Source organism: Microcebus murinus, chromosome 10, assembly GCF_040939455.1.
Source record: "Microcebus murinus isolate Inina chromosome 10, M.murinus_Inina_mat1.0, whole genome shotgun sequence".
In the NCBI taxonomy this organism is placed as follows: Eukaryota; Metazoa; Chordata; class Mammalia; order Primates; family Cheirogaleidae; genus Microcebus; species Microcebus murinus.
Genome location: NC_134113.1, coordinates 56,680,810 through 56,705,141, shown reverse-complemented (window position 1 = coordinate 56,705,141; position 24,332 = coordinate 56,680,810). Strand labels below are relative to the sequence as shown.

Sequence of the window (24,332 nt, the reverse complement as noted above, 5' to 3'; positions counted from 1 at the left end):
AGTAAATAGTTGTTGAGCATGTGAAGCATTTTATCAATTCTAGGCAATAGGCCTTGGTATGGTGTGAGTTCAAGGCCAGAAGGCAAAGCTGGAGGCATCACGGTTGGGAGAACCTCGGTGAGCCACGGCAGAAGCATCCTCCCGTCTGTAGCCAGAAGTGAGTGCACACGCAGCCCCTCTGACTGGAGGCTTTCTGTGGACTTCCACAGACACTGTCCCTTTTCATCTTCACAAAGGCTCAGGAGGCCAGTGTTAGAATCCTCATGTTATAGACGAAGGAACAAGGCATCAGCTGACTTACACCACAGCCTCAGAAACGGGATTTGCATCCACACTTCCTGACCCCCACGTCCTGCTGCTCCCCTGCACCTTCCCCACTGAAACGCCACTTCCACAGCCAGGCTGGCGACAGACAGGCACATTGGGGACCCGCTTAGTCCCCTCCAACTCAACAATTCCACCTTCAAGGAAATTAGTATAGATGTGCCCGAAGATGTATTTACGAATGTTCCTCACAAAGTTGCTTAGCAAAAATCCATTAAGAGGTAACAACAATGAGAAGGCCCATAGGTGTTAAGGCAGGAAGAAGCAGCAAAAGCTGGAGCATCAGTGGTTGAGAAGCCAGGGAGGTAGGCAGACGGCCACCAGTTAGGAATAAGGCCAGGTGGTGGCCGCAACTCCAGGGAGCAGGCAGGAATACCGGGACCAGATCAGCAGGACAAGTCCATCCGCAGCCGATCCCAGCCAGCTGTGTGAGGGGCAGGCGGAGAGCACAGGCCTTGGCAGCTGAAACAGCCTGTGGCCTGGCCAGAACCTTTATAGGCCCATGGTCAAGGCAGGAACCAATCACAGCCTGGAGCCCTGGCAGAAGGGACAGCCTGTCTGGGCAGTTGCTGTCCCTTTGTCAGCTTCTTAAGTCTGTTTTCAAGGGGCCCCTGGTCTGCAGTTCTCTTTGTTCTGAGCCAGTTACAAATAGGTGCTGTAATTAAGGCTTTTTGAGGTGGCAATGGTTGCCTTGTAAAGCTGTCCAGCTGTTTTCTGCTTACGCAGGGATGGCACTTTGAATCTCGCCTTGTACACCATCCATTTGCAAGGCCTGCTGGCTGCGTGCCACCCAGACCCAGTCTCCCTGCTAGCACAGAGTGAGGTGTGGGTGGCATTCCCCCAACCAGGGACTCACTCAATCCTCCCAACTCCCCGCAAGGTATGGATGGCCATTTATACTCCACGAGTAAGGAGACTGGGCACACACACCTGCGCCACGGCACAGCGCTGGTGAGAGGCACCGCTGGGCTTTGTGTCTTTTTCCCTCCGGGGTCCACACTATCCTCACCTCCAATTGGAACAGGGGTGGCCACTGTCATGACTCCCCACCCCAAGGAGGTTGTGTGTCTACACAGAGCCCCTCGGCGAAGGGCCCAACTCAATTCCAAGCCCACTGCGGTGAGACAGGTGCCAGGTCAGCGGGCGGCAGTGTAGTTCCAGGATGGGATGGAGAAATGCCTCGAGGAGGATCTGCTGCCCTATAGCCCTCAGCATTTTACCAAGAACTCACTCCCACACAGTCACTGGATGCGCATGGAGAACATTCCAGGTGCTCCAGTTCCGGTGTGAGTGGATACAAAGGAGAGAAAGACGTAGCTCTTTTGTGGATGTCCGGGAGATGTTCGACCCAGCAGAGGCTTAGCATGAAAGAACCAGCCAGCCCAGCCTCCCTCAAAAGTGCTCCCAAATCCCACCAGCCACCCAGCTGCAACCAGCCACCCCCACAGCCCACACGCCAGTGATCCCACCCCGGGCACAGGATTGTGGAAGCCTGTCCACGGGGCCCGAGAGGAGGGGCCAGGAGAGCCCTTTTCTGGGAGATGTCCAGCTCCCTGACACGATTCTACAGCACCTTTGCCTGCCTCCCCCCGAGACGAGTGGGGAAGGCAAAAGGTGAGGCCCAGTAGATACGTGGAGGGTTATTTTTAGCCAGCGTTTGGTTGGTGGCCGGGTCAGGAAACAGGCCCATCAAAGGAGTCATCCTCAAAGGCCATCAAGAGACGTGCGCTTGGGAGGTTTATGGGTCAGAGCCCTGGGTCAGTGGAATCCTCCTGGCTTGGTCTCACTGTCCATCCACCAAAGCCATTACTAGCCCTGGCCCAGAGGGGACAGCCACATGACCCCCCAACCCAGTTGGTCCTCTGAAGGGAGGAAGCAATCCCACTTTAGGCCCCTGGTGACCACTTATCTATAGCACCTTTCATCCTTCCCGTGAGTGCACACACGCCAGGACTCCGTCGCTGAACTCCCTGCTGGAAACCTGAAGGGCCCCCATTGGGCCCCCACCGGACCCCCACTCCTCAACATTGTGGGGGCCTGCCCTCCACCTGCGGCTTCTCCCCCGTTCCCACTGGCCAGGTGTTGGTGTCCCGTGTGCATGCCTCCCTCTCCTACTTCCAAGACCCGCTGGTCCCTGCTGCAGTCCCAGAGCCTAGCGCGGTGGCTAGTGCACAGCTGGCGGGCACACAGTAAGCACTTCCTGAGCGGACACGCAAAGTCTCGTCTGCAAATCGGAGCTGGACTCCTTTCTCACCTCCTCTCCGCCTCGTACCACTCAACCTCAACACTACTCAAACCCACCTCCCTGCTCTCTCACCTCCAAGACACTTTCCTTCTCAGTCCCATAGCTCTGAGGACTGCTCACTCTCCCTGCTCCCAATCCCACCAGCGATGATGCCCAGGACTCTGACAAATGGCCTTCGTTCTGTCCCGACTCTCTGACTCAGTTTCTCCCATGTCCCAGCTGGTGTCCCTGTACTAGGAATACCCACAGTGCAGAGACCATGCCCCACCCCACCCCAAATCTCTACCCCCACTCCCATCCCCAACCAGACTCTGCACAGGAATGGAATAGGAGAGGCTGATCTCGACAGTGAGGAAGGGAAACTGCCTTCCAGATAGAGAGAAGACAAGGAAGCCCAGAACAAGAGGTTGTTTGGAGACCCTCCAGGGACAGGCCAACTGCTCTACCCCAGGGCCGCCACAGGTTCAGGGCCCAGAGCACAGCTCTGCTCCCTTCCAGAAAAGGGTGCAGAGAGCAAGCTCCACCCCAGGTCTCTGCACCCATTGCCCGCACTCGTAGCATGGAGTCTGACGATGCTTTCGGGAGCCCCTCCCCCTTCTCCACACCAGTGCCAATGGGAGGGGCAGAGGCAATGAGGAAACTTGTAAAGGGCTTTGAAGATGAAACGGAGCCTGTGGCCAGGGATTGTTGACACAGCAGCACTCCAGAGGCAAGCGGGTTGCGAGCTTAAGAGGCTGGGGTGATGCCAAGCCAATAAAATGCAGCTATTGTCTCTTTGCCGCCCCTTTTAATGCCAGCTGCTCCTGGCAAATAAAAGGGCCTGCCACAAGCCGGGGAGCACAGGCCCAAGGTTCCATCCTCTGCCAACTTCTCCACTCTCCAGACAGCTCCTTACCTCCACCATGACCTGTGGCTTCAGCTCCGTGCGCCGGGGATTCCGCCCTGGAAACTTCAGCTGCGCCTCGGCCTGCGGGCCCCAGCCCGGCCGCTGCTGCATCACCGCCGCCCCCTACCGCGGCATCTCCTGCTACCGCGGCCTCCCCGGCAACTTTGGCAGCCACAGCGTCTGCGGGGGCTTCCGCGCAGGCTCCTGCGGGCGCAGTTTCGGATACCGCTCCGGGGGCGTGTGCGGGCCCAGCCCCCCCTGCATCACCACCGTGTCGGTCAACGAGACCCTCCTCACGCCCCTCAACCTGGAGATCGACCCCAACGCGCAGTGCGTCAAGCACGAGGAGAAGGAGCAGATCAAGTGCCTCAACAGCAGGTTCGCTGCCTTCATCGACAAGGTGGGTGTCCTGGATCACACCCTTCCTGAACCCCTACCTGTGTTCAGGTCTCAGGCTGGACACCAACAAGGGAGCCAAAAATAAGCACTTGCCCATGGAAGCTCCTGGGCCAAAGTGAAGGTAGTTATACTTCCAGCTCACAGACAGAAAGACAGGAATGGGGGCTGCCAATCTGATGGGGGAGGCGAAGTGAGAGCACAGAAGCAGAAGTGGGGCAGAGCCTTGCTGAGAGAAAACCTTGCCTTGTGAGCAAAGGGCCACTGTGTGGGTGCTCTGTGCATTTGAAGCCAAATACCCGCTTACATGGCAAGGAGGTGCTCTCTATGTCAAGGGCAGCCCTGGTAAGTGCCATCCTGGAAGACTGCCTGGGAGTGGGTCTTGCGGATCTCACAGAGCGGTGACTTCTATACCATGTGGTGACTTGGCCACTGAGCAGGGGCCAGAGTAGTTTGTCGAAGCCACTGTGCCTGGAGCCCAGGGTCCAGGTGAGCAATAGACATGGTCCTATCCTTGTGGGCTTTATGGGGAGGCAAGCAGCACATGCTCTGTGCTCAGCTGAAGCCATCTGCAGAGCCAGTGTCCAGCTCAAGCCTGCAGCCACCTTCCCCACAAATCCAAGAAGCCACCATGTGGCAGTGGAATGAGGGGAGGCAGCTCTGGGGCTAGAAAGCACTCTCCAGAGCCAACCTCAAGACAGAAGTCACACTAGAAAGATACCCAACAAAAAGGATCGAAAAAAAATCTGGAACTCTTAACAGCATGAGAGACCAAGGAGAACATAAGAAAGGACTTACCAGAGGTGTGGCAAAGTTATGCGACAAAGGTATCTGAGTGCAGAAGAGGGCCAAGCTCATGGCAGGGATATACCTATGGAGTTTTCCTTGGGACCAAATAGTCTATAATTATCATAGTGAGATAAGACCCCCCTATGGGGCAGAAATCAGCCTTTGAGCTCTTCCTCTGCCATTGTGAGATCTCAAGCAGTCAGGGAACCTCTCTGACCTCCAATTCCTCATCTGTAAAATGGAACAGTTGGAGCACAGAGCCTTCCTGCACTAATATCCCAGGTGACTATTATTCAAATTGCATTGTTGTTGCAGGATTTGAATAATTGGCACATACTTAGTTTTTCAAATTTTACAGTCTGCCTATCTAAGAAGGTCAACCTGTTCATTTGCACACTGACAATCACACCTGGCTTGGTGCAGTAGCTGTTCTGCGCAGGGGTGCCTTTCTGTACCAGGGCCCACTTAATCCTCATAGTGAGGTGAGCCTCCACACTCTGCAGAGGGGATAAGTGCTTCATCCAAGTGCACGTTGTTAACAAGTGGCAACAGAATCCAGACCCAGTACGCTTTAAGCATTTTCCATGACCCCAGGTAAATTGCCTTAGAAAAGATGGAAGCTAGCTCTCAGGAAGGATTTCCAGGTGGTGAACTGATTAGGCCCTGGTGTGGTTTCTGAGAGAGATGACAATACCCCCACCAGGGAGGACTCCTCTGGATCAGAGAGTTGGGGGCTTTCAGGCCCTGGTGCTGGGACCCCTCTTCTTGCCCTCTGATCCTGCAAGAAGAAATTCTCAGGCTCTGCCTCTGGGCGACAGGTGCGCTTCCTGGAGCAGCAGAACAAGCTGCTGGAGACCAAGTGGCAGTTCTACCAGAACCGCGAATGCTGCGAGAGCAACCTGGAGCCCCTGTTCGAGGGCTACATCGAGACGCTGAGGCGGGAGGCCGAGTGCGTGGAGGCGGACAGCGGGAGGCTGTCGTCAGAGCTCAACCACGTGCAGGAGGTGCTGGAGGGCTACAAGAAGAGGTGAGCGCTGGAAGGGGCAGCTCAGAAAAGGGCTTGGTGGAAGCTCCCTGAGCCCAGGGCAGTGTCCAGTCTGTGGTGGGGGTCTCTGCCTGAGAGCGGGGAAGGTCTTGCACTCCCTGCCTTCCTGCAGTAGGCCTGGCCCCACAGTCTGACTCCTCCAGTCCTGTCTTTTGGAGGCAGAGGATGAGCAGGGGAGGTCTAGGACGCAGGCTCCTTTGTACGCGTGCTCACGGCCAAGGTCAAGAGCTATCCGGACACGGTGTTGTTCTCCCCACTCACCTAGGTATGAAGAAGAAGTTGCACTTCGGGCCACAGCAGAGAATGAGTTTGTGGCTCTAAAGAAGGTGAGTGAAACCAAGCCCACCCCAAGCCTGCCCCGAGCCCCTGGCCACCCAATCCCCACTGCCCTGCCACACTGCAGCCAGGTCCTCAGGGTGCCCTGAGGGAAATGGCCTTACGGCCCCTTGCTGCCACACACAGGAGGTGGACTGCGCCTACCTCCGCAAGTCGGACCTGGAGGCCAACGTGGAGGCCCTGACCGAGGAGATCGACTTCCTGAGGCGACTGTACGAGGAGGTGAGGGGGCTCCTGGCGTGGTGGGCACAGACTTCTGACGGGATCCCCGACCCCCGGCCCAGACCAACGGCACGAAGCAGGCCTGGGGACACGGGAACCCACTCGAAGCTGCAGGACTGGAGGGGAGCAAGGCGAGGGGAGGAGCAGGGAGGCAGAGCAACGGGGATCCAGAAAGGGCCCAATTTTGTAAGGGGCAAGAAGATGACAGCTCTGGGACAGCTGTGACTTGGGAAACTGTCCTGTGTCCTTCCCCTGAGCCACTGAGGTGTGGCAAAGGCCACACAAAGCATCAGATAGCCTCACACTCATTTTTCTGGCTCAGGACTTTCCCTGGCAGCCAGTAGCCTTCCTTTACATGGTCTAGGAGGAGATAAAGAGGCCCACACACAGGGTCTGGGCCCCTAGGAAGCATCTGGACATGCCACTATAGGGAAGCACCCTGGGCTTCCAAGGGTCGGAATAATTCCAGATGCAAGCATTTGAGAAGTGCTTGTCTTTTCCTCTAAAACGTATTTCTTATTTGGGCAGAAAGCTATGCAGTCAGGGGGGTTTTCTGCTCGAAACATGAGAGATTGGCTCCAGATAAGCCAAAGGATTGCAGGTCTTGGGGGATGAGGGAAAACCCAGATAACTGGGCTGTCCTTCCTATTCCCCGCCTCCTGCAGGAGATCCGCGTCCTCAACGCCCACATCTCAGACACCTCGGTGGTTGTCAAGATGGACAACAGCCGGGACCTGAACATGGACTGCATCATTGCTGAGATTAAGGCTCAGTACGATGACATTGCCAGCCGCAGCCGGGCAGAGGCCGAGTCCTGGTACCGCAGCAAGGTGAGTGACACAGGACACCTGCCTCCTAGACGCAGCAATGGGAGGGAAGCCAGGTAACTCTGAGAAAAGTCTTCTCTAGTCCAAGGATTCTGATCCCTAAGGATGGGTAGAGAAGAGCTGCTTCTCTGAGGCTGCAGTGGCAGGGCAGGACTGCCATGTGTGGCTGCACAGGCTGAGCACTGCACAACCTGCACAATCATCTCTGGTGTCCTGAATGGATGACATGTCCCCTCCCAATCCTCACAAGCGTCTCTGCTTCCCCAGTGCGAGGAGATGAAGGCCACAGTGATCAGGCACGGGGAGACCCTGCGCCGCACCAAGGAGGAGATCAACGAGCTGAACCGCATGGTCCAGAGGCTGACGGCCGAGGTGGAGAACGCCAAGTGCCAGGTATGGGTCACTTGTGCCCTAGACCAGAGAGGCTCAGGGTCTACCCTGTCCCACGGCCCAGGTGTGCCCTATCTGGATCTCACCATTCATTCTCCAGCCCATGGTACATGTAGAGGCCCTGGTTCTGGTCACTCAGGGAGACCCAGGTGGTAAGGCAAGAAGCCGTGTTTATAGGGTGTTCCGAGCTGGGTGGAGAAACTGGACACATCCAGGTAGTGGACACAGACACCTGGGACCATAACGAACCTTGTTCTCTTGTGGGCCCCCAGAACTCCAAGTTGGAGGCTGCCGTGACCCAGTCTGAGGAGCAGGGCGAGGCTGCCCTGAGCGACGCGCGCTGCAAGCTGGCTGAGCTGGAGGCCGCCCTGCAGAAGGCCAAGCAGGACATGGCCTGCCTGCTCAAGGAGTACCAGGAGGTGATGAACTCCAAGCTGGGCCTGGACATCGAGATTGCCACCTACAGGCGCCTGCTGGAGGGCGAGGAGCAGAGGTGAGGCTGACTAAGCAGCAGGACGTTGTAGGGTTTCCAGGATGGAGGTCCTGGTCCTGGAAGTGGACTTCCTTGAGCCAGTGTGAGCTCTGACTCTGACAGGCCAACCTTCAATAATAATAGCAAAAGCTTACCGAATGCTTATTATATGCTAGACCTGTGCTAAGTGCTCATTTTATAATCCTCATAATCCAATGAGATCAGTATCATTTTTCCTACCCAAAGATAAAGAAATAGGCTCAGAGTTCAGTGTCTTCTTAATGGCTACCCAGTTAATAAGCAGAAGAGCAGAGCTCTGCACACAAGTCACCTGCCCCCAAAGGCATTCTTGTAGAGGAGCTTCCTGCTCCGCTGCAGGCGCGTGGATGACAGTGAGGCTGCACCTCCGCATGCGTTCAGCTCTCTCCTTCTGCAAAGCCCTTCCGCACGCTGCACTTGACTCCTTTCTGAGAGCTTGGTTGGCACTACCCGGGGTGGGCTACGGTACTCAGATTGGGGGCAGCATGTGAAGGTCACAGTCTCACCCAGGGCTGCCGAGAATCAGAAGGGCTTGTCCACATGGTTAGAAATCCAATCAAGAAAGAAGTGAGCAGTTAGTTCAAATTAGGGGAGCCCTTCCTGCCTCCCAGGGCATAGACTGTCCACAGCATGAGCCTCTCTGTGCCCACGCAACTATGGGTCTCAAGGAATCCAGCTGAGTGTCTGCAGCTAACAGAGCTTTCTCTCCCCCAGGCTGTGTGAAGGTGTGGGCTCCGTGAATGTCTGTAAGTATCTGCCCCAAATCCCCTAGAAAAATGGCTTTGTTGACAGGCAAAGCTAAACCCTTTGGCCTGAACCACGGGGCCACGAATGTTCCCCCTTGTAAGAAACGGCCATGAAGGGAGTTAGAGGAAGCAGAGCTCAGCACCCTTTACAAGTGACAACCATGGGCTGAGGCCATGCCGGGCCTGGCAGCTTTGCTCCTCTGCGCCCAGGGGTCTTCAGTTCCTTCCTGCCCTAGTCTCCCAGATGGGATGTGCAGCTGAGGGACTGAGTCTGTGCTGTCAACCACTGGACCCCTTGGAGAGGAGGCAGCTCCTGCAGTGCCACTACCCTCTGGGGCCTGTCATGGGACAGGTACCATCACAGCGAGCCCTCACCTTTCTGTCACCTCTCCCCACAGGTGTCAGCAGCTCCCGTGGTGGAGTCTCCTGTGGGGGCCTCACCTACAGCACCACCCCAGGGCGCCAGATCGCCTCTGGCCCCGCAGCCACAGGGGGCTGCATCACGGTGCCAGCCCCTGACTCCTGCTCGCCCTGCCAGCCCCGCCCCTGCAGCTTCAGCTGCGGAAGCAGCCGGTCCGTCCGCTTCGCCTAGTGGAGTCCAGAGCCCGCCCCGCCTGTGGCAGCCAAGCACTGAATGGTGTGTGAATGCAAAAGGTGTGCTTGCTTCCAGAATCTTCCAGATGTTCCTACAGAGGGAAAGATCCTCCCTCTGTAGGAGGCCACTATCCTCCACCTACTCATTTTTGGGAGTTGTGTCATAGTTTTCCTGGTGGCTTCAGTTTAGAGTCATTTGCAGCCCTTCGCTTAACTCCAACCTGCCTCTAAAATACCTGTGGCCAATTTGTATTATCTGTACTATTCACCAAGCTCTCTGGGACACTATCAGTCACCTCAAGTGGCTGGACAGCACGGGAGCTTGGCCTTCCCCTGGGTCGAGCCACGATACTAACCTCCCACAACCTGAGAATCAAACAGACCAAAACCCTCCCCACAGGCCCCTCCCAGCTGAGAAGGACGGTGCCCACAGCAAGCACTTGCCCATTCTTCCTGCCTGTGCTCTGTTTGTCTCTTTCACTGACCGCCTTTCGGGTTGACCGTTCCAGCCACACTCCTCGTGTGACCTCCCACTCAAGAGGCCCGTTGTTGTGGGGATGCTTTCGCCTCCAGCCCTCCGGTTGGGGGCCTTTGGGCAGGTCCTGCTGTCCAGTGCACCTGTGTACATTTCAAAGACTCTGCGGGTGCTCCAGACTTCCCCTGCTGTGTGTAGGAGGGGCTGCCCAACGCAGAGCTGGTGGGATGGAAAGTTAGGCCACTCCTGGGTCCCTCTCTGGGTACGACTGTCTGTGGGTGCCTCGCCTTCTGAGCTGTCTCAATCTGTGTTTCAATAAAAGCTGCTGCCATGCAAGGGTATGTGATCTTGTGAATCTCAATGTCTCCACTCCCTTCTTGCGCCACCTCCAGCTGACTAACCCTAGTCCAGCCCCATGCAGTGTTTCCCCTGTCACCCCCTGGTGTCACCGCTTTTCCTATCCACTTCCACAGCATGGTTCTACTCGGTCCTTCTCAATCCCTGTAGGCCTGGACCACAGCCCCAGCTCCCACCTGTGACCTCACCCTAAGCACTGCCAGCAGCCAGGACCCCAGCCCAGATTCGCTGCTCTCACCCCTCGCACCTGGCTCCATCACTTCCCAGCACGTGTGTGGGCTTCTTATGCCAGATGCAGGCTCCTTCCTCCTCCTCCTCAGCCCTGTCCAACCCCTGCACCCAGCACTGATCAGACAGGCACCCCACCCCAAGCAGGCAAGTCCCCCCCGCTGACATACACCCCTCCCGCACCACAGTGTCTGGAACCCTGAGGATCTCTGGGGTGTCAATGGGTGTGTCTGGAGCCTGGAACAAGCTGGAAGGTCCTTGAGGACAGGAAGTGTCTCTTCCTGGCTCTGACCCTCCACTAAGGCCCAGGATGGGGCTCCAGGATAAGCCAGGCCTGCGATACGTTGGATGAACTCAGGCAGCTGGCACAGCAGCAGGTGCGGACATCCAGCCCTTTGGGACTCGGCTCCACCTCTCCATGAGGAGCACAGATTGGCTACTCCTGTTGTCAGGCAGGTATCTGCCCACCAGCCCCTCCTCCGCTCCATCCCGGCCTCTTTCCCTGAGAGGGAAGCCTGTGCATGCTGACCAGGCCTGTCTTTGAGCCCCAAGCATCTGTCGCAGCCCCACTGCAGGCTGTGGCTGCTGAGCACTCGGCTGTCTCTGTTTGAGGTTTGCTGGCTGAGACCCCCCCACCTCCTCCAAGCCTCTCGCTTGCGCCCCACCATTCTCCCAGCAATCAGGGACTGAGGGCACAGTCACAGTCTGAACAGGTCAGTGTTCAGTTTAGGGGACATCACTCAGCCACAGGAAAAGCTAAATCACAGGGGCTGAAAAATCAGGAGATGAAAATTTGAACCCCAATTCTTCTAAGACCCTCAGGTCTCCATGAGACCTTGGGTGCAGCTGCCAAGGTCTCAACTGCCCCACTCACTGCCCTCGCCCCCAAATAGCTCAAAGTTCAAACCCCAAGGCTGGGATGGCTCCTCTGCCCCCTTCTTGGCCTGATTTCCCCTGTCCTCTGCCCAGGAAGATCTCGAACTCTGAAGGGGAAGACTCTGAGAAGCCCCTAACCCCATCCTCAAGGAACCGAGCCTGGAATAGTCCTCAGAGGCTGCAGCCCACCCCGTTGGGCAGTCCAGTCCTTTCCTAGCTGGCCCTTTCATTCACCCCCTTCATCTGGCTGTACCCCAGCCCCTGGCCTCTCCCACCTGTCTTACCATGTTGTCCTTGGAGGACCTTGCCCCTTTCCTCACCCAGCTCCTAGGGCTCCCTATTGTCTCCTCTCCCTCACACCTCCTGACCCCTGAGACTCAGGCCTTTCCCCTCCCTGTCTGCTCTTCCCAGGCTAGACTCTCGGCTCCTCCCAGGCAGACCTGCTTTCCAACTCAGGTTCCTCACCCATCATGTCCATCACCCATGGACACCGCCTAGAACATCTAAGTACCCAGGGCCCTTTTCTCACCTCTCCGCACACTCTCCCAAGGCAATCACATCAGTCTCTCGCCTTCGGTCACCACCCACGGTTAATGTCCTCCCTGGTTAAAACCCTACAACTGGGCTTCAGAGTCCCGATGCATCTCCTACCCTCCCTCCTCAGCTTCAGACCCACTGTGCAGTGGGTCCCAGCTACCACGACACCTCCCCGTTGCAGTCCTAGAGACCCTTTGGACTCAACAGATCACCCAGCTTCACTCACTGCTTCTGACCCTCTCACCTGGAGTCTCCTCCTGTCTCCTCCTGTCTCTGCCGTTAAGATCATCAACACAGTTGCCCAAACCAGCACCTATGATCCACCCACACCTACACCTCTCCCTCAGTATTACTTAAGCCCGAGTGCTTCCCTTTCTGCCTCCTAAATACCTCCCAATCCACTCTGTCCCTCCAGCTGTCACCTGCTCCCAGCCACCACAGCTCACCTGCAGTCCTCCTCTTCTCCCTTCCCTTCCCCCCTGCACAGCAGCCAGAGAGACTTCCAAAAGACACAAGGCCAACCTTGCAGTGGGTCCCCACTGCCCTCAGGATAAAGCCCGACTCTTAAACATCGCATGCCAGTCCCGCACATCTGGCCCCAACTGATCTCTCAGTGCCTCTCTCCGCTCCCCAAGCCCGCTGCCCCCACCCTTCCCCCCTGTTCGGGCTCAAGATGACCTGAACTCCTGTCAAATGCAGGGTTGGACCAAAAGCCTTTTCAATTCTGACCTTCTTGGGAAGTGACTGTGAGTTCTGCTCTGAGATCTTAACAATCCTTTCCCAGGGACTTAAGGAGGACATAGTAAGGACTGTCAGCCTTGGGGGGTCTTGGAGGTGCCACCTGGGAAAGTCCAGGGAGGCTCCAAGCCTCTGGAGGTGACACACCTTCCTTCCATCCCACCAGCTCAAGGGACCAGGCATGACTGGCATGGCAAACTCTCCATCTATTAAAGGCTCTGGTCCTGAGTCCCTGAGCCCCCCTCCTCTGCCACCACTGCCAACCCTTCCTCAAGGAGCAGGCCAGCTGCAAGGAGCCCTGGCTTGGTGCTAGGAAAAGAAGAGAGGCATGGTGGAAGGATTATGAACTAGGCAAAGCCAGTTACTTCCTGAAGAAAGTAAGAGTGAGACTGAAAGGAAAACCAGGAGCACATTTATTCAATCAACAAATGATTATTGAGCACCTGCTGTATACCAGGTTATATACACTGTTTATTATACAAGCTTGGGTTCACAGAAATGAATAAAACAGTCAAAGATGATTGTTCCTGTGAGGCTTACATTTTACAGCAAGAAATGAATCTAAGTAAGCAGTTGTCGGCCGGGAAGAGAGGTGTGCTGTAGACGTGGAGAACACACACCTGTGGAGCTGGGGCTGCACAGGAGCACCGCAACACCAGGAGCTCTGATGAGCCAGGAAGGCACTGGGGGCTCAGGGCTGCTCTCCAGCGCCCTCTGAAAGCTGAAAATGAGCCCTTATCTCTTCTCTCTCCTCCACTGCCGCTCCTACCCCAACCCCAGCTCCACCCATGAGAGCCTTCTCCACCCAAGGGCATTTCTCATTCCTACTGCCTTCCCTGCACTTTTCCCATCGCCTTGCAGAAGTAGATGCTAAGAGCCAGCTCACAAGGACTTCCATGCTTCATGAAAGCCAACTGCCTCATTTCTGGAACTTTCCTGCAGGCTGCTAAGGAATGTGAGCTAGCTGGACATTGGATCCCTCTGTGCTGACAAGCCTGCAGTAAGGCCAGCATGGCTGTGACAATACCCAGAGTAGCGGAGCCTCAGCATCCACCCTGCTCTGCACACCAGCTGAGGCTCTCATTTATTCAGTGAGCCGGTGGTGTCACCCACCATTTATCGTGTGGGTAAATGAACTGAGGTTTGAAAAGGTGACAAAGCCAGGACAGGAACCTGAGACTGTAGACCTTTGGTTCCCAGTCTTTTTCTGCCACCCTACTCGGCCTCCTGCTATTCAGAGGCTAGGCATGCTGCACTGTTATGATATCATAGTGATAACAACAACACATTAACAAATACCAATGTTTTAGTATCTTGTGATGTGCCACACTCTACTCCAAACTTTTGTGTTGTCTCGTTTAATCCTCCTATAACTGTCTTCAGAAGTGGCCCTCCACCCATTCCCCCCTACCCCTGTGCATGCCACTCCTCATCCAAAGACCCAAAGACGCAGCCTATTTCCCCTCCTCTTGAACCTGGGCTGGCCCGTGACTGCTTTGACCAATCCAGTGTGCTAGAGGGCACACTGTGCAGCTTCTGCACCTAGGAGGTCTTAAAAAGCTTGGCGGCATATAGAGAACAGCACCCCTGGCCAGCAGCCCCAGCTGAGCTCTCAACCACATGCCAGCCACGTGAGTGAAGCACGTGAAACCTCCCAGCCATTCCAGAGCTCCAGCCAACAACACGAAGCAGAAGAATGCCCCAGGCGATTCCACAATCATGAAAAGTATTGTTGTAAGCCACTAAATTTTGCTACGTAGCAATGGATAAAATGGAAGAGAAGTTGGTACCTGGTAGCAGGGTGTTGCTGTAACAAAACCTGTGGCATTGACTTTGGGACCAGGCATCATGCAGAGCCTCAGGGAGATAATTGGTGAAGGCTGGCTGGACAGTGAGGAAATTGTCACTGGATGCTGGAGAAAAGGCTCAGGGACAGGAGTGGCTCCTTATGGCCGCAGCTCCTATATTCCTTAGAGTTCTTATTCCATACTGGACTAGTCCCCCATTCCTCCAACCGTCTGTTCTAGTTAATAATTCTTGTGTTAAACTTTCTCACTTCAAATTGTCTTCTGATTGGCCCCTGAGTGACACACCCTGTCCAACAGCCCCACCTGGACTCCCAGCTGGTGGCCCGCACCAAACCTAGCCATGCACGATTTTACTATTCTGGGCCCTCCAGACATCCTAGCACCCCAAACGGCACCATGTAAAATAGAAGAACTGCCCCTGAGAAATGATAAAGCATGGCTGTTTTAAGCCTCTTTGTCTGGAGTGGTTCATGTTTCAGATATCTGAAACATCTCCCTACAACGCAGTGGGTGTCACCCCATTCTAAACACGAAGAAGCTGAAGCACAGCGAGGATTAATGATTGACCACAATTACACAACTGTTAATAGTAAATGGCTGAGCCAGCATTCAAACAAAGGACTGCATCAACAAAACCCTTCCAAACATAACCTTACGTAAGGAGCTAGAAGGATTTTAGGAATACTGTCCAATCTCCCCCATTCTACAGCCAAGAAAACTGAAGCTTGGGGGGTGAAAACAATTTGCCCCAAGTCACACGTGTGGCCGTCAGGACTTGGAATTGGAAGCCCAGTTCTCCTGATTCTCAACCCAAGGGTCTTCTTCCCCCTACTCTGCTTCTCTCACATGCCTTCCTTCCGGTCACACCCACGGTTTTTTCATGCAATTTTCCACTCCAGGAATGCCAGGTGGAGGGGGGAGTGGTGTTGGCAACAATCATCCTGGTTGAGAACTCTTAGGGGACAGTTGTCCATGTCTAGAGACATCTTTGTCATCACAATTGTGGATCAGGGAGGACACTGGCATCTAGTGGATAGAGGTCAGGGACACAGCTAAACATCGTACAGAAAGCACAGGACAGTCCCACAACAAACAAGGGTCCATCCCACAACGGCAACAGCACTGAAGTTGAGAGATCTTGTTCTAGAGAAACCCATGACCACACAGGACTTCCTGACTCCATGAGTCTTCCCTTGTTTTCCCCAAGGCCTGAGTTGCTCAGGACAGATGGGCAGCATGTGCTGCCGTCATGCTCGCCTGCTGAGAGCTAGTTCGGTGGATGGAGAGGTGCTGAGGGACACTGGCAGGGCACACCTGTCACCGGAGGCCCTGGCAATCTCAAGACTCTGAGGCCCCAGGCTTGATTCGCTACAATTAGTTTATTGGAAACACAGAGAGAAACAAAGACAAACGTGCAGGCGGTGGAGTCACTGGCTATTTAGTGGCATCTGCAGGCGGCCCTGGAAGGGAGGTGCCCTCCCCTCCCTCGGGGCATGTCCCTCAAAGAGTTACAGGAAAACCGCTGTAGATGTTCCCCGTTCCACAGGCAGAAGCCGTGGGCAGGGTCCCGGAAGTGCAGGCGGGGACACTCTGGGGCACGGTCCTGTGCCTCCAAGTCTGGGGCAAGGAACCGGGTGAATCCAACAAAAACAGAAAGGCGAAGGAAAAGGAAGAATCCTCAGGACGACAGACTACTAGGAAAGGCTACAGAGAGACCAAGGCCAGCCCCAGCCTGCCCATGGGGAGGGCGCAGAGGGGAGCCGGTGGGGAGGGCAGACGTCTGGAGCCCAGGCCGGCGGGGCGTTCAGGTGGCGCGTGTCCTGGCTGGGCGGAGGGTGACGACGACAGTCGCTCGCGGAGGCGACTCCTCCTAGCAGCGCTTACAGGGGCCGGCGCAGGGGGCGCAGGCGTCAGGGGCGCCCACCACCACGCTGCTGCTGCAGGGGCCGCTGCCGACTCGGGTGGAGACAGGGGCAGTAGTGGACGCGCAGAGATCGCCACAGACGACGCCACCGCGGGAGCTGCTGACGCCTGAGGAGGGACAGGGAGAGGCGCCCGTCAGGAACGGCCACTGCCAGGTGGCTTCGCTGCCCCCGCGAGGGCCCCTCCCCAGAGGCTCCGGGACCGCCCAGCGGGAGATGCAGAGGCTCGGGCTACTTACAGACATTCACGGAGCCGACGCCCTCGCACAGCCTGTGGGGAGAGGAAGGGACAGGTCAGTGCCGCGGACGGTCAGTGCGGAAGAGGCAACCGCGACCTTCCCTCTAGGCACTTGCAGAGGGGACACGAAACCTGCTAAAGCCCCCGCGAGGGTCTGGAGACAGACGCCTGCGAGCGCGGCCTCAGACTCAACCTCCCTCCCACGAGGCTTGCTCATCAGGACAATCAGCTTTGAGATACGGTATGCCTACAGTGCCCAGTCCCTGGCACATTAAGAACTACTAGCTGCCACCATTTCTAGGTTGGTTCTGACTGAATTGTAGATGCATTCAAAGGAGCATATTTAAATTCCTGATCTGATTGGTGTCATTAGAATGTAGGCTTCAAGAGGACAGAAGTTTTCAGCCCCACCCCCACCCCCACCTAAAAACAATGCCTGGCTCAATGCAGAACTGTTGGATGGGTGAATGGGATTTTCGGACCCATTGAGAACAGGCTCAGACACTGTCTACAACAATTTTCATTTGAGAGATGGAGAAACTGAGGCCAAGAGAAGTGAAATGACCAATGACAGAAGCAGGGATCTCAGGCCACCTCACTCCACCCAGCCCACCTGTCCTTCCAACGCGACTTCCTTCCTTGTCTCCCTAAAGGAAACGAATGGAGTTCCCCTGAAGGCACAGTGGCAAAGGTCAGCTTCAGCAGAGAGAAAAATCCACACAGAGCCCACCAGCAAATCGCCCCATGCCCAGGTTTCCTGGGTAGCCCACATCAGAGCTCCTGAGTTCTCTCTAACAGCCTTATGTGCTAGAGGGGTGGCCACTCAGTTTCCAGTGCTGTCTTCATGCATGTCTCCAATTTCCGAATTCCTACTTGAAAAACACCTCCCGGAATTCTTCACTAATGAAACTCCCCAGGCCCAGTGAGACACAGCACCCCTGAGCTTTCCAATGCAATTACCTGAGCTCGTTGTGAGACTCACTATGTGATCACTTTGACTTCCAGGTACCAAACCTGGTTCCCCAGCTCCCCAATACACAGGATGCTCCCTCTGCATCCCTGCCCTCCACCCTTCTATCCCCAAAGTCCAGGGCCTGGCTGACCACAAGGAGAGAAGAAGCTCAGGGTGTGACCAATTAACCACCAGGGGAAAAGGGCCAAAGGGAAAGGATGAGTTCATACTGCAGGAGTGTATGTAGGAGCTGGGCTATATAGTTGCCTTCCAGCAATAGCAAGGCCGAATGACCAGTGGGACTTCTCCCCTCCCACTTCCAAAGCAACAAAAGCAGCAAATATCCTGAGAGCAAGATATATGTGCCCCAAGGAACAATTCCTGCTTTCTGTCTAATCCAGTCCCATCTGTTGCAATGGAAGATCACTCATTGTCTATACAATAGATAAGTGTAATTGATGGCATCCTCTGTCTAAAGGTGCTTTTAAGGGATAAGTCTGAACATCCAGGGCTAAGCCTGAAGCCAGAGACTGGGCTCTGGCTGGGCCAGGGAAGCCAGCTGGAATCCTGAGGGGCACGTGCAACTAGACCTGGGAGGGAGGAAGCACTATCTACACAAGGTAACCCCCAAGCCCAAGGTAGAATTCTCAGGAACAGGGATTCCTGCTGCCAGATCCTTGGCCTAAAGTCACTGATTTATATAGGACTCCAATCACACATCGGTACCTGGATGTGCATGAGAGACTCAAAGAGGTTACATGATACTTAAAGGACTTACACAAGTTACGTATCCGGTGACAGGGAGTTTTAAACACGAATGTTGACTGGTGCAAGAGTGTAAGGAGAGGGCACACTAAGAACCCTGGAAAGGCTGGGAAGTAAAAGGACTATGGGACCCACCTCTGCTCTTCGCCCTCCAGCAGGCGCCTGTAGGTGGCGATCTCGATGTCCAGGCCCAGTTTGGAGTTCATCACCTCCTGGTACTCCTTGAGCAGGCAGGCCATGTCCTGCTTGGCCTTCTGCAGGGCGGCCTCCAGCTCAGCCAGCTTGCAGCGCGCGTCGCTCAGGGCAGCCTCGCCCTGCTGCTCAGACTGGGTCACGGCAGCCTCCAACTTGGAGTTCTGGGGCCCCACAAGAGAACAGAGTTTGTTATAGTCCCGGGTGTCTGTGTCAATTATCTGCAGGTGTCCAGTTTCTCCACTCAGCTGGGAACGCCCCAGAAACAGAGCCCCTTGCCTTACCACTTGGGTCTCCCTGAGTGACCAGAACCAGGGCCTCTACATGTACCATGGGCTGGAGAATGAATGGTGAGATCCAGATAGGGCACACCTGGGCCGTGGGACAGGGTAGACCCTGAGCCTCTCTGGTCTAGGGCACAAGTGACCCATACCTGGCACTTGGCGTTCTCCACCTCGGCCGTCAGCCTCTGGACCATGCGGTTCAGCTCGTTGATCTCCTCCTTGGTGCGGCGCAGGGTCTCCCCGTGCCTGATCACCGTGGCCTTCATCTCCTCGCACTGGGGAAGCAGAGGCGCTCGTGAGGATCGGGAGGGGACATGTCATCCATTCAGGACACCAGAGATGATTGTGCAGGTTGTGCAGTGCTCAGCCTGTGCAGCCACACATGGCAGTCCTGCCCTGCCATTGCAGCCTCAGAGAGCCAGCTGTTCTCTCACTGTCCTTAGGGATCAGAATCCCCAGACTAGAGAAGCCTTTTCTCAGAGATTCCTCGCTTCCCTCCCTTATCTAGGAGGCAGGTGTCCTGTGTCACTCACCTTGCTGCGGTACCAGGACTCGGCCTCTGCCCGGCTGCGGCTGGCAATGTCATCGTACTGAGCCTTAATCTCGGCAATGACACAGTCCATGTTCAGGTCCCGGCTGTTGTCCATCTTGACAACCACCGAGGTGTCTGAGATGTGGGCGTTGAGGACGCGGATCTCCTGCAGGAGTTGGGGACGGGGGTGGCTGGAGCTGGTTTAGGCCACAGCCCCAGTCACCCCAGCCTGTACCCATCTTCTCACCTTCGCTGGTCCCGGGCCTTGCCCCTTTCACAGCCTCTTGGACCGCCTCCCCCACCACACCCCGTCCAACGCTGCACCCCACCCCAGCGCCCTCTTCTCTGCCCGCTGCAGACTCCTGCCTGGCCCACGACCCGCACCTCCTCGTACAGTCGCCTCAGGAAGTCGATCTCCTCGGTCAGGGCCTCCACGTTGGCCTCCAGGTCTGACTTGCGGAGGTAGGCGCAGTCCACGTCCTGGGAAGGTGGGAGTGTCGCAGCTCAGAGGACCCCGGAGATCCAGCCCCAAACTCCTCTCTCCGCTCACCCATCCCACGTGACCAGGGCAAAAGACTCCCCAGTGCTGCATTCCCACGCCACCTCCTTTCCTTGTCACCCTTCCTGGGATGACCTGGCACCATCCTCTTCGCCTCGGAGAACAGACCTCTTTGTGCCTTGGCGTTGGCTCCCAGCCTCTCATCCTCCCCCCACCCCCGACACCGTGTCCTCCTGTCTCTCCCTCTGTCCTCTCCTGCTCCAGGAAGCCTGCCTAGACTGCATCCCCATCACTGTCCCCTGGCCCTTCCCTCTGCCCCACCAGTCCTCCGGGGACCACATGGCCACTCCTCCCGATGCTCCATCTTCTCCCAGAGCCCGGGATTGCTACAGAATGCTACACAGTCTGCACTGTCCCTGAGCAGAGACACTGAGGCTGCCATGGCTCCAGGGGACCTCAGTCACACGCCACGACCTCTGAAGCAAAGCAGGCCGTGCAGAGGTCAATGCAGTCACGCCCTTGTCCAGGGCAGGGACCAGTGGACATTCCAAGGTTACTGCCTTTGTCAAAGCCCTGGACTCACCACCCACTGCCTGCCCTCTGGGAACTTCCCAGCCTGCCTTGGAAAGGTCACTGCAGCCAGCCTGAGGTGGAGCCCCCGGCTGTCCCCAAGAAGAGTCTGTCGCCCTGAGTCGCATGTGTCTGTGCTCCCCACTCCCGTGTTACTCACCTTCTTCAGGGCCACAAACTCATTCTCAGCTGTTGCTCTCAGGGACACTTCCTCCTCATACCTGAGCCCGAACAGAGGAGAGGGCAGAGGGGAGGTCAGGGAAGGGCGGGTCTCTGCAGAGCCCCACCCCTTCATGCCAGTGAGGGGCAATAGCAGGAATCCCCTTTCTCGCTGGATTGGGACGTGTCTGAGATTCTCTCTCTGCTTTGCACTGGGGATGGGCAGGGCTCATGATCTGGGACCTCCCAGTCCAGTTCCCGAGGCTGCTCTAAGGTCACCTCAGGAGGCACAGAGGGACTCAGTCCCCAGTCCCGTGCTGGGTCTCCAGCCTGCAGCCCAGCGTCCCCTCACCTGGCTGTGGATCCTGGCTCAGGCGTGGGGCCTGCCAGACCCAGAGGCCTCAGGACTCGGAACCCGAGGCAGTGGGACACCCAGAGCCCTGGGTCCTGTCACTCCTGGGTGCCCTGGAGCTCTCATGTGATGCCATGCTAGGGGTGTCAGGGCTGAGGGGCAGCATGAGGAGGCCTGGAGGCTGCAGGGGCTTCCTGCCCCCAGGCAGAGGGAAGGGAAGGCTGAAGTAGGGCAGAGATAGCTCAGGTGGAGCTGCGGCCCTAGCCTCGGGCAGGCTTCTGGGCAGAGACCGCACAAGGAGGAGCGCCTGCAACGCTCCGTCAAGCCGGTGCTCCTTGTGGCCGCTCACCCCAGCTGGAAGTTCTTCCTATTGTCTAATCCTGTGTGCCTGACCTAGGCCCATTCCTGTGCCCCACATTGCTCCCGGCCACATTCACCTCTTCTTGTAGCCCTCCAGCACCTCCTGCACGTGGTTGAGCTCTGACGACAGCCTCCCGCTGTCGGCCTCCACGCACTCGGCCTCCCGCCTCAGTGTCTCGATGTAGCCCTCGAACAGGGGCTCCAGGTTGCTCTCGCAGCACTCGCGGTTCTGGTAGAACTGCCACTTGGTCTCCAGCAGCTTGTTCTGCTGCTCCAGGAAGCGCACCTGCCATTCGGGTGGGGATGAGGGTCAGAGGGCTCCTGCCACCCCGAAGGCAGCTCTGGCGGGTGGTTGCTTTCAGCAGAGCTCCCACACCCGGAGCCCAGCAGAGTGGGCAGAGGGGGCAGTGGGAGACCAGGCCACTCCTGCTTTTCCTGGTCGCGATCTACGTCTGGGTTCCCGACTGGAGAATGCATCCAGAGTGGGGAACATCAGAGCCTGCTCTCTGGGGAGACAAGTTATCCCAGCAGATGAGGCCCTGTGGCATGTGCCAGGGAGACATGGAGGGCTCCGCCCCCTCACTCTGAGGCCAGGTGAGTCAGGAATCCTCCCAGGCAGAGCACCCAGGTCAGATCACAGATCAGGTGTCTGGGCATAGGACCAGGGACATGCTGTCACCGGCCACCCTCCCCCCCTGCATCTGGGAGTCAAACCCTGCACCCTCTCAGGAGGAACACGGTCCCCAGCCCGGGCCTGTCCCAACTTCTCTGAGTTCAGCAGCAGCTCTCACATCCTCCCCAACTCCCTGAGTGCAGCTGCCTGGCCACACCTTTTCCCACAAGCTCTGTCTTATCTCAACTGTCAGCTGAGTCTTTCTGGGCCTTGAGGGCCTGTGTTTGTCTGTCCTTGTGCCTCTGCCCTCACACTGGGCTCTCAGGCAGGCAGGGGTCTTTCTGTGCCAGATTTTGCCCTACCCACAGTGCCCAGCCCTGGCTGTGGCCATGGATGGGGGTTCAGGAAGGGTGTGATCCAGGACACCCACCTTGTCGATGAAGGCAGCGAACCTGCTGTTGAGGCACTTGATCTGCTCCTTCTCCTCGTGCTTGACGCACTGCGCGTTGGGGTCGATCTCCAGGTTGAGGGGCGTGAGGAGGGTCTCGTTGACCGACACGGTGGTGATGCAGGGGGGGCTGGGCCCGCACACGCCCCCGGAGCGGTATCCGAAGCTGCGCCCGCAGGAGCCTGCGCGGAAGCCCCCGCAGACGCTGTGGCTGCCAAAGTTGCCGGGGAGGCCGCGGTAGCAGGAGATGCCGCGGTAGGGGGCGGCGGTGATGCAGCATCGGCCGGGCTGGGGCCCGCAGGCCGAGGCGCAGCTGAAGGCGCGGCCAGCACAGTAAGATCCACAAGTCATGGTTCCTTTGGTGGGGGGCTGGAAGCTCTGAGGATGGAGACGTCCAAGGGGACAGTGGACGCGGTGTCAGATGTTTAGTTCTCACACCTCTGCAGCCCTTTTATATATGTGGGGAGACTGACCACGTGGGTAAGAGCAATTAGATGCCTTTATGGGCTTGGGCTGTTTAGCTGCTGTGGTTCCTTTCTTAATATTCTTAATTGGTGCCTAGATGCAGCCAGAGTGTTTATGGTCCTTTGGCCTAAACTGCACAATTTTCTTCTTCAAAAGGCCAGCTCACTCCCCCACACCCCGTTCAACCTCCCAATACCCAGCTGGAGAAACTGAGATGTTGGAGGAAGGAGTGGGCAGTGACTCAGGTTGGAATGCAGAGGGGGAGGGGCGGGGCTGTGGCTATGCCTTTGCCACCCAGTTAGATGGTGGTGGTGCCGCTGTCCGTGGTGCTGATCAAACTGTGCCAGGTACCTTGAGACAGCATGAGATGAGATGTGGAACTTGGGGTGCGCTTGGTGGTTTCTCTGACCCAGATGGCCTCTCCTGCACCACAAAATCTCCACATTTACACAGTCTCCAACTTAGCCACCCACACAGGAACCCAACATCCCTAGTCCCAAATTGCTTACCTTTACCTATCAACTTATTATCTTTATCTCTGTCCCTCTCTATGCCTGTTTCTGTCTCTTTGCCCCCATGTCTCTATCTCTATCTCTCTATGTGTGTGTGTGTGTGTGTCTCTCTCTCTCTCTCTCTCTCTCACACACACACACACACACACACGTGCTCATCTGCACATTCAGACAGCATACAGACCAGTCCTTTGCCCAACTTATTAGGCCATGTTGGCCAGCCTATGCTGAGAGGAAGCATTCCCTCCCTCAGAGTTCTCCATGAGGCCTCCAGGGGCACACACTGGTTCACTGGTCCCAGGAAAGCCCAATGATTTCCAAGAAGGTCACAGGCAAGGATCAAATTGTCTGAATGTTACCTAAGTCCTATGTGTTTCCTCCAGGGCCCAGAAGGCCTGAGATGGGTATCATTATTATAAGTCTGTATAGCATCTGTCTCAGAATATAAGCTCTAGGTACAGCTACATGAGGAGAGCATCCAGCCCCCAGCCACCAGCCCAAATCCCTGTTGCTTGTCATGCTATAACTCTCTGAAGCCCTTATCACTACACAGAAGTTTATCAGTACCCTTGGCAAATGCCAGAACAGATCTATATTGGTGTGTGCCATCCATCCAGTGTGGATAATATGGGACTTGCACTCACAAGGGCTAGATAGGAACCAAGGCTCTTCCCTGACAAGCTCTGTAAGACCTTGAGCAAGGCACTTCACACTCCTGGGAAATGGGTTAAGACTTTCTCTCCCACTGCTGCCTTGGAGATATGCAGAGGTATGTGCCTGCTGCAGCACAATGCAGAAGGGCTTCGTTACAATCATTAAGAGGCAGCAGGCTTAGGGGCAGTGTTTTCTGAGTTCATGTTGTGACCCACTAATGGGGACAGCCAGAATTTAATTTTAATAATATTAAAATAAATTAGAACAAAATCAAATACAATAGAGTAGAATAGAAAATATCACAGCACATCACAGGTAATAAGAATAACTATTGTTTCATGACCTTTTTGTTTAAATTGCATGTGGTGTGTATGGATGTGTGTACTCAATCAGTATGTAAAATTATTTCTTAATATGGTCACAACTAAAGAGTTAAAATAACTATTTCTCACCATATTAAAAATGAAATTAAAGTATATTCAAGA

The 24,332-nt window shown here is 56.0% G+C and overlaps 2 protein-coding genes across 2 annotated transcripts; one reads left to right on the top strand and one right to left on the bottom strand.

Annotated features, from left to right (window-relative positions):
- The first annotated feature begins 3,414 nt into the window (after window positions 1-3,414).
- Window positions 3,415-9,309, top strand: LOC105870401 (keratin, type II cuticular 87). The gene is made up of 9 exons (XM_012762986.2): window positions 3,415-3,855; window positions 5,459-5,667; window positions 5,951-6,011; window positions 6,148-6,243; window positions 6,909-7,073; window positions 7,338-7,463; window positions 7,733-7,953; window positions 8,686-8,717; window positions 9,116-9,309. Exons 1-9 carry the CDS (start codon window positions 3,472-3,474, stop codon window positions 9,307-9,309), a joined length of 1,488 nt encoding a protein of 495 aa, XP_012618440.1. The 5' UTR covers window positions 3,415-3,471.
- A 4,173-nt stretch (window positions 9,310-13,482) lies between these two features.
- On the bottom strand, window positions 13,483-22,567 carry LOC105871450 (keratin, type II cuticular Hb6). The gene is made up of 12 exons (XM_076007840.1): window positions 22,199-22,567; window positions 21,233-21,441; window positions 20,445-20,505; window positions 19,600-19,695; window positions 19,217-19,381; window positions 18,833-18,958; window positions 18,343-18,563; window positions 16,492-16,523; window positions 16,215-16,361; window positions 15,843-15,947; window positions 14,313-14,435; window positions 13,483-13,517 (listed from the first exon to the last, which is right to left on the bottom strand). Exons 1-12 carry the CDS (start codon window positions 22,565-22,567, stop codon window positions 13,483-13,485), a joined length of 1,689 nt encoding a protein of 562 aa, XP_075863955.1.
- Between the last annotated feature and the right edge of the window lie 1,765 nt (window positions 22,568-24,332).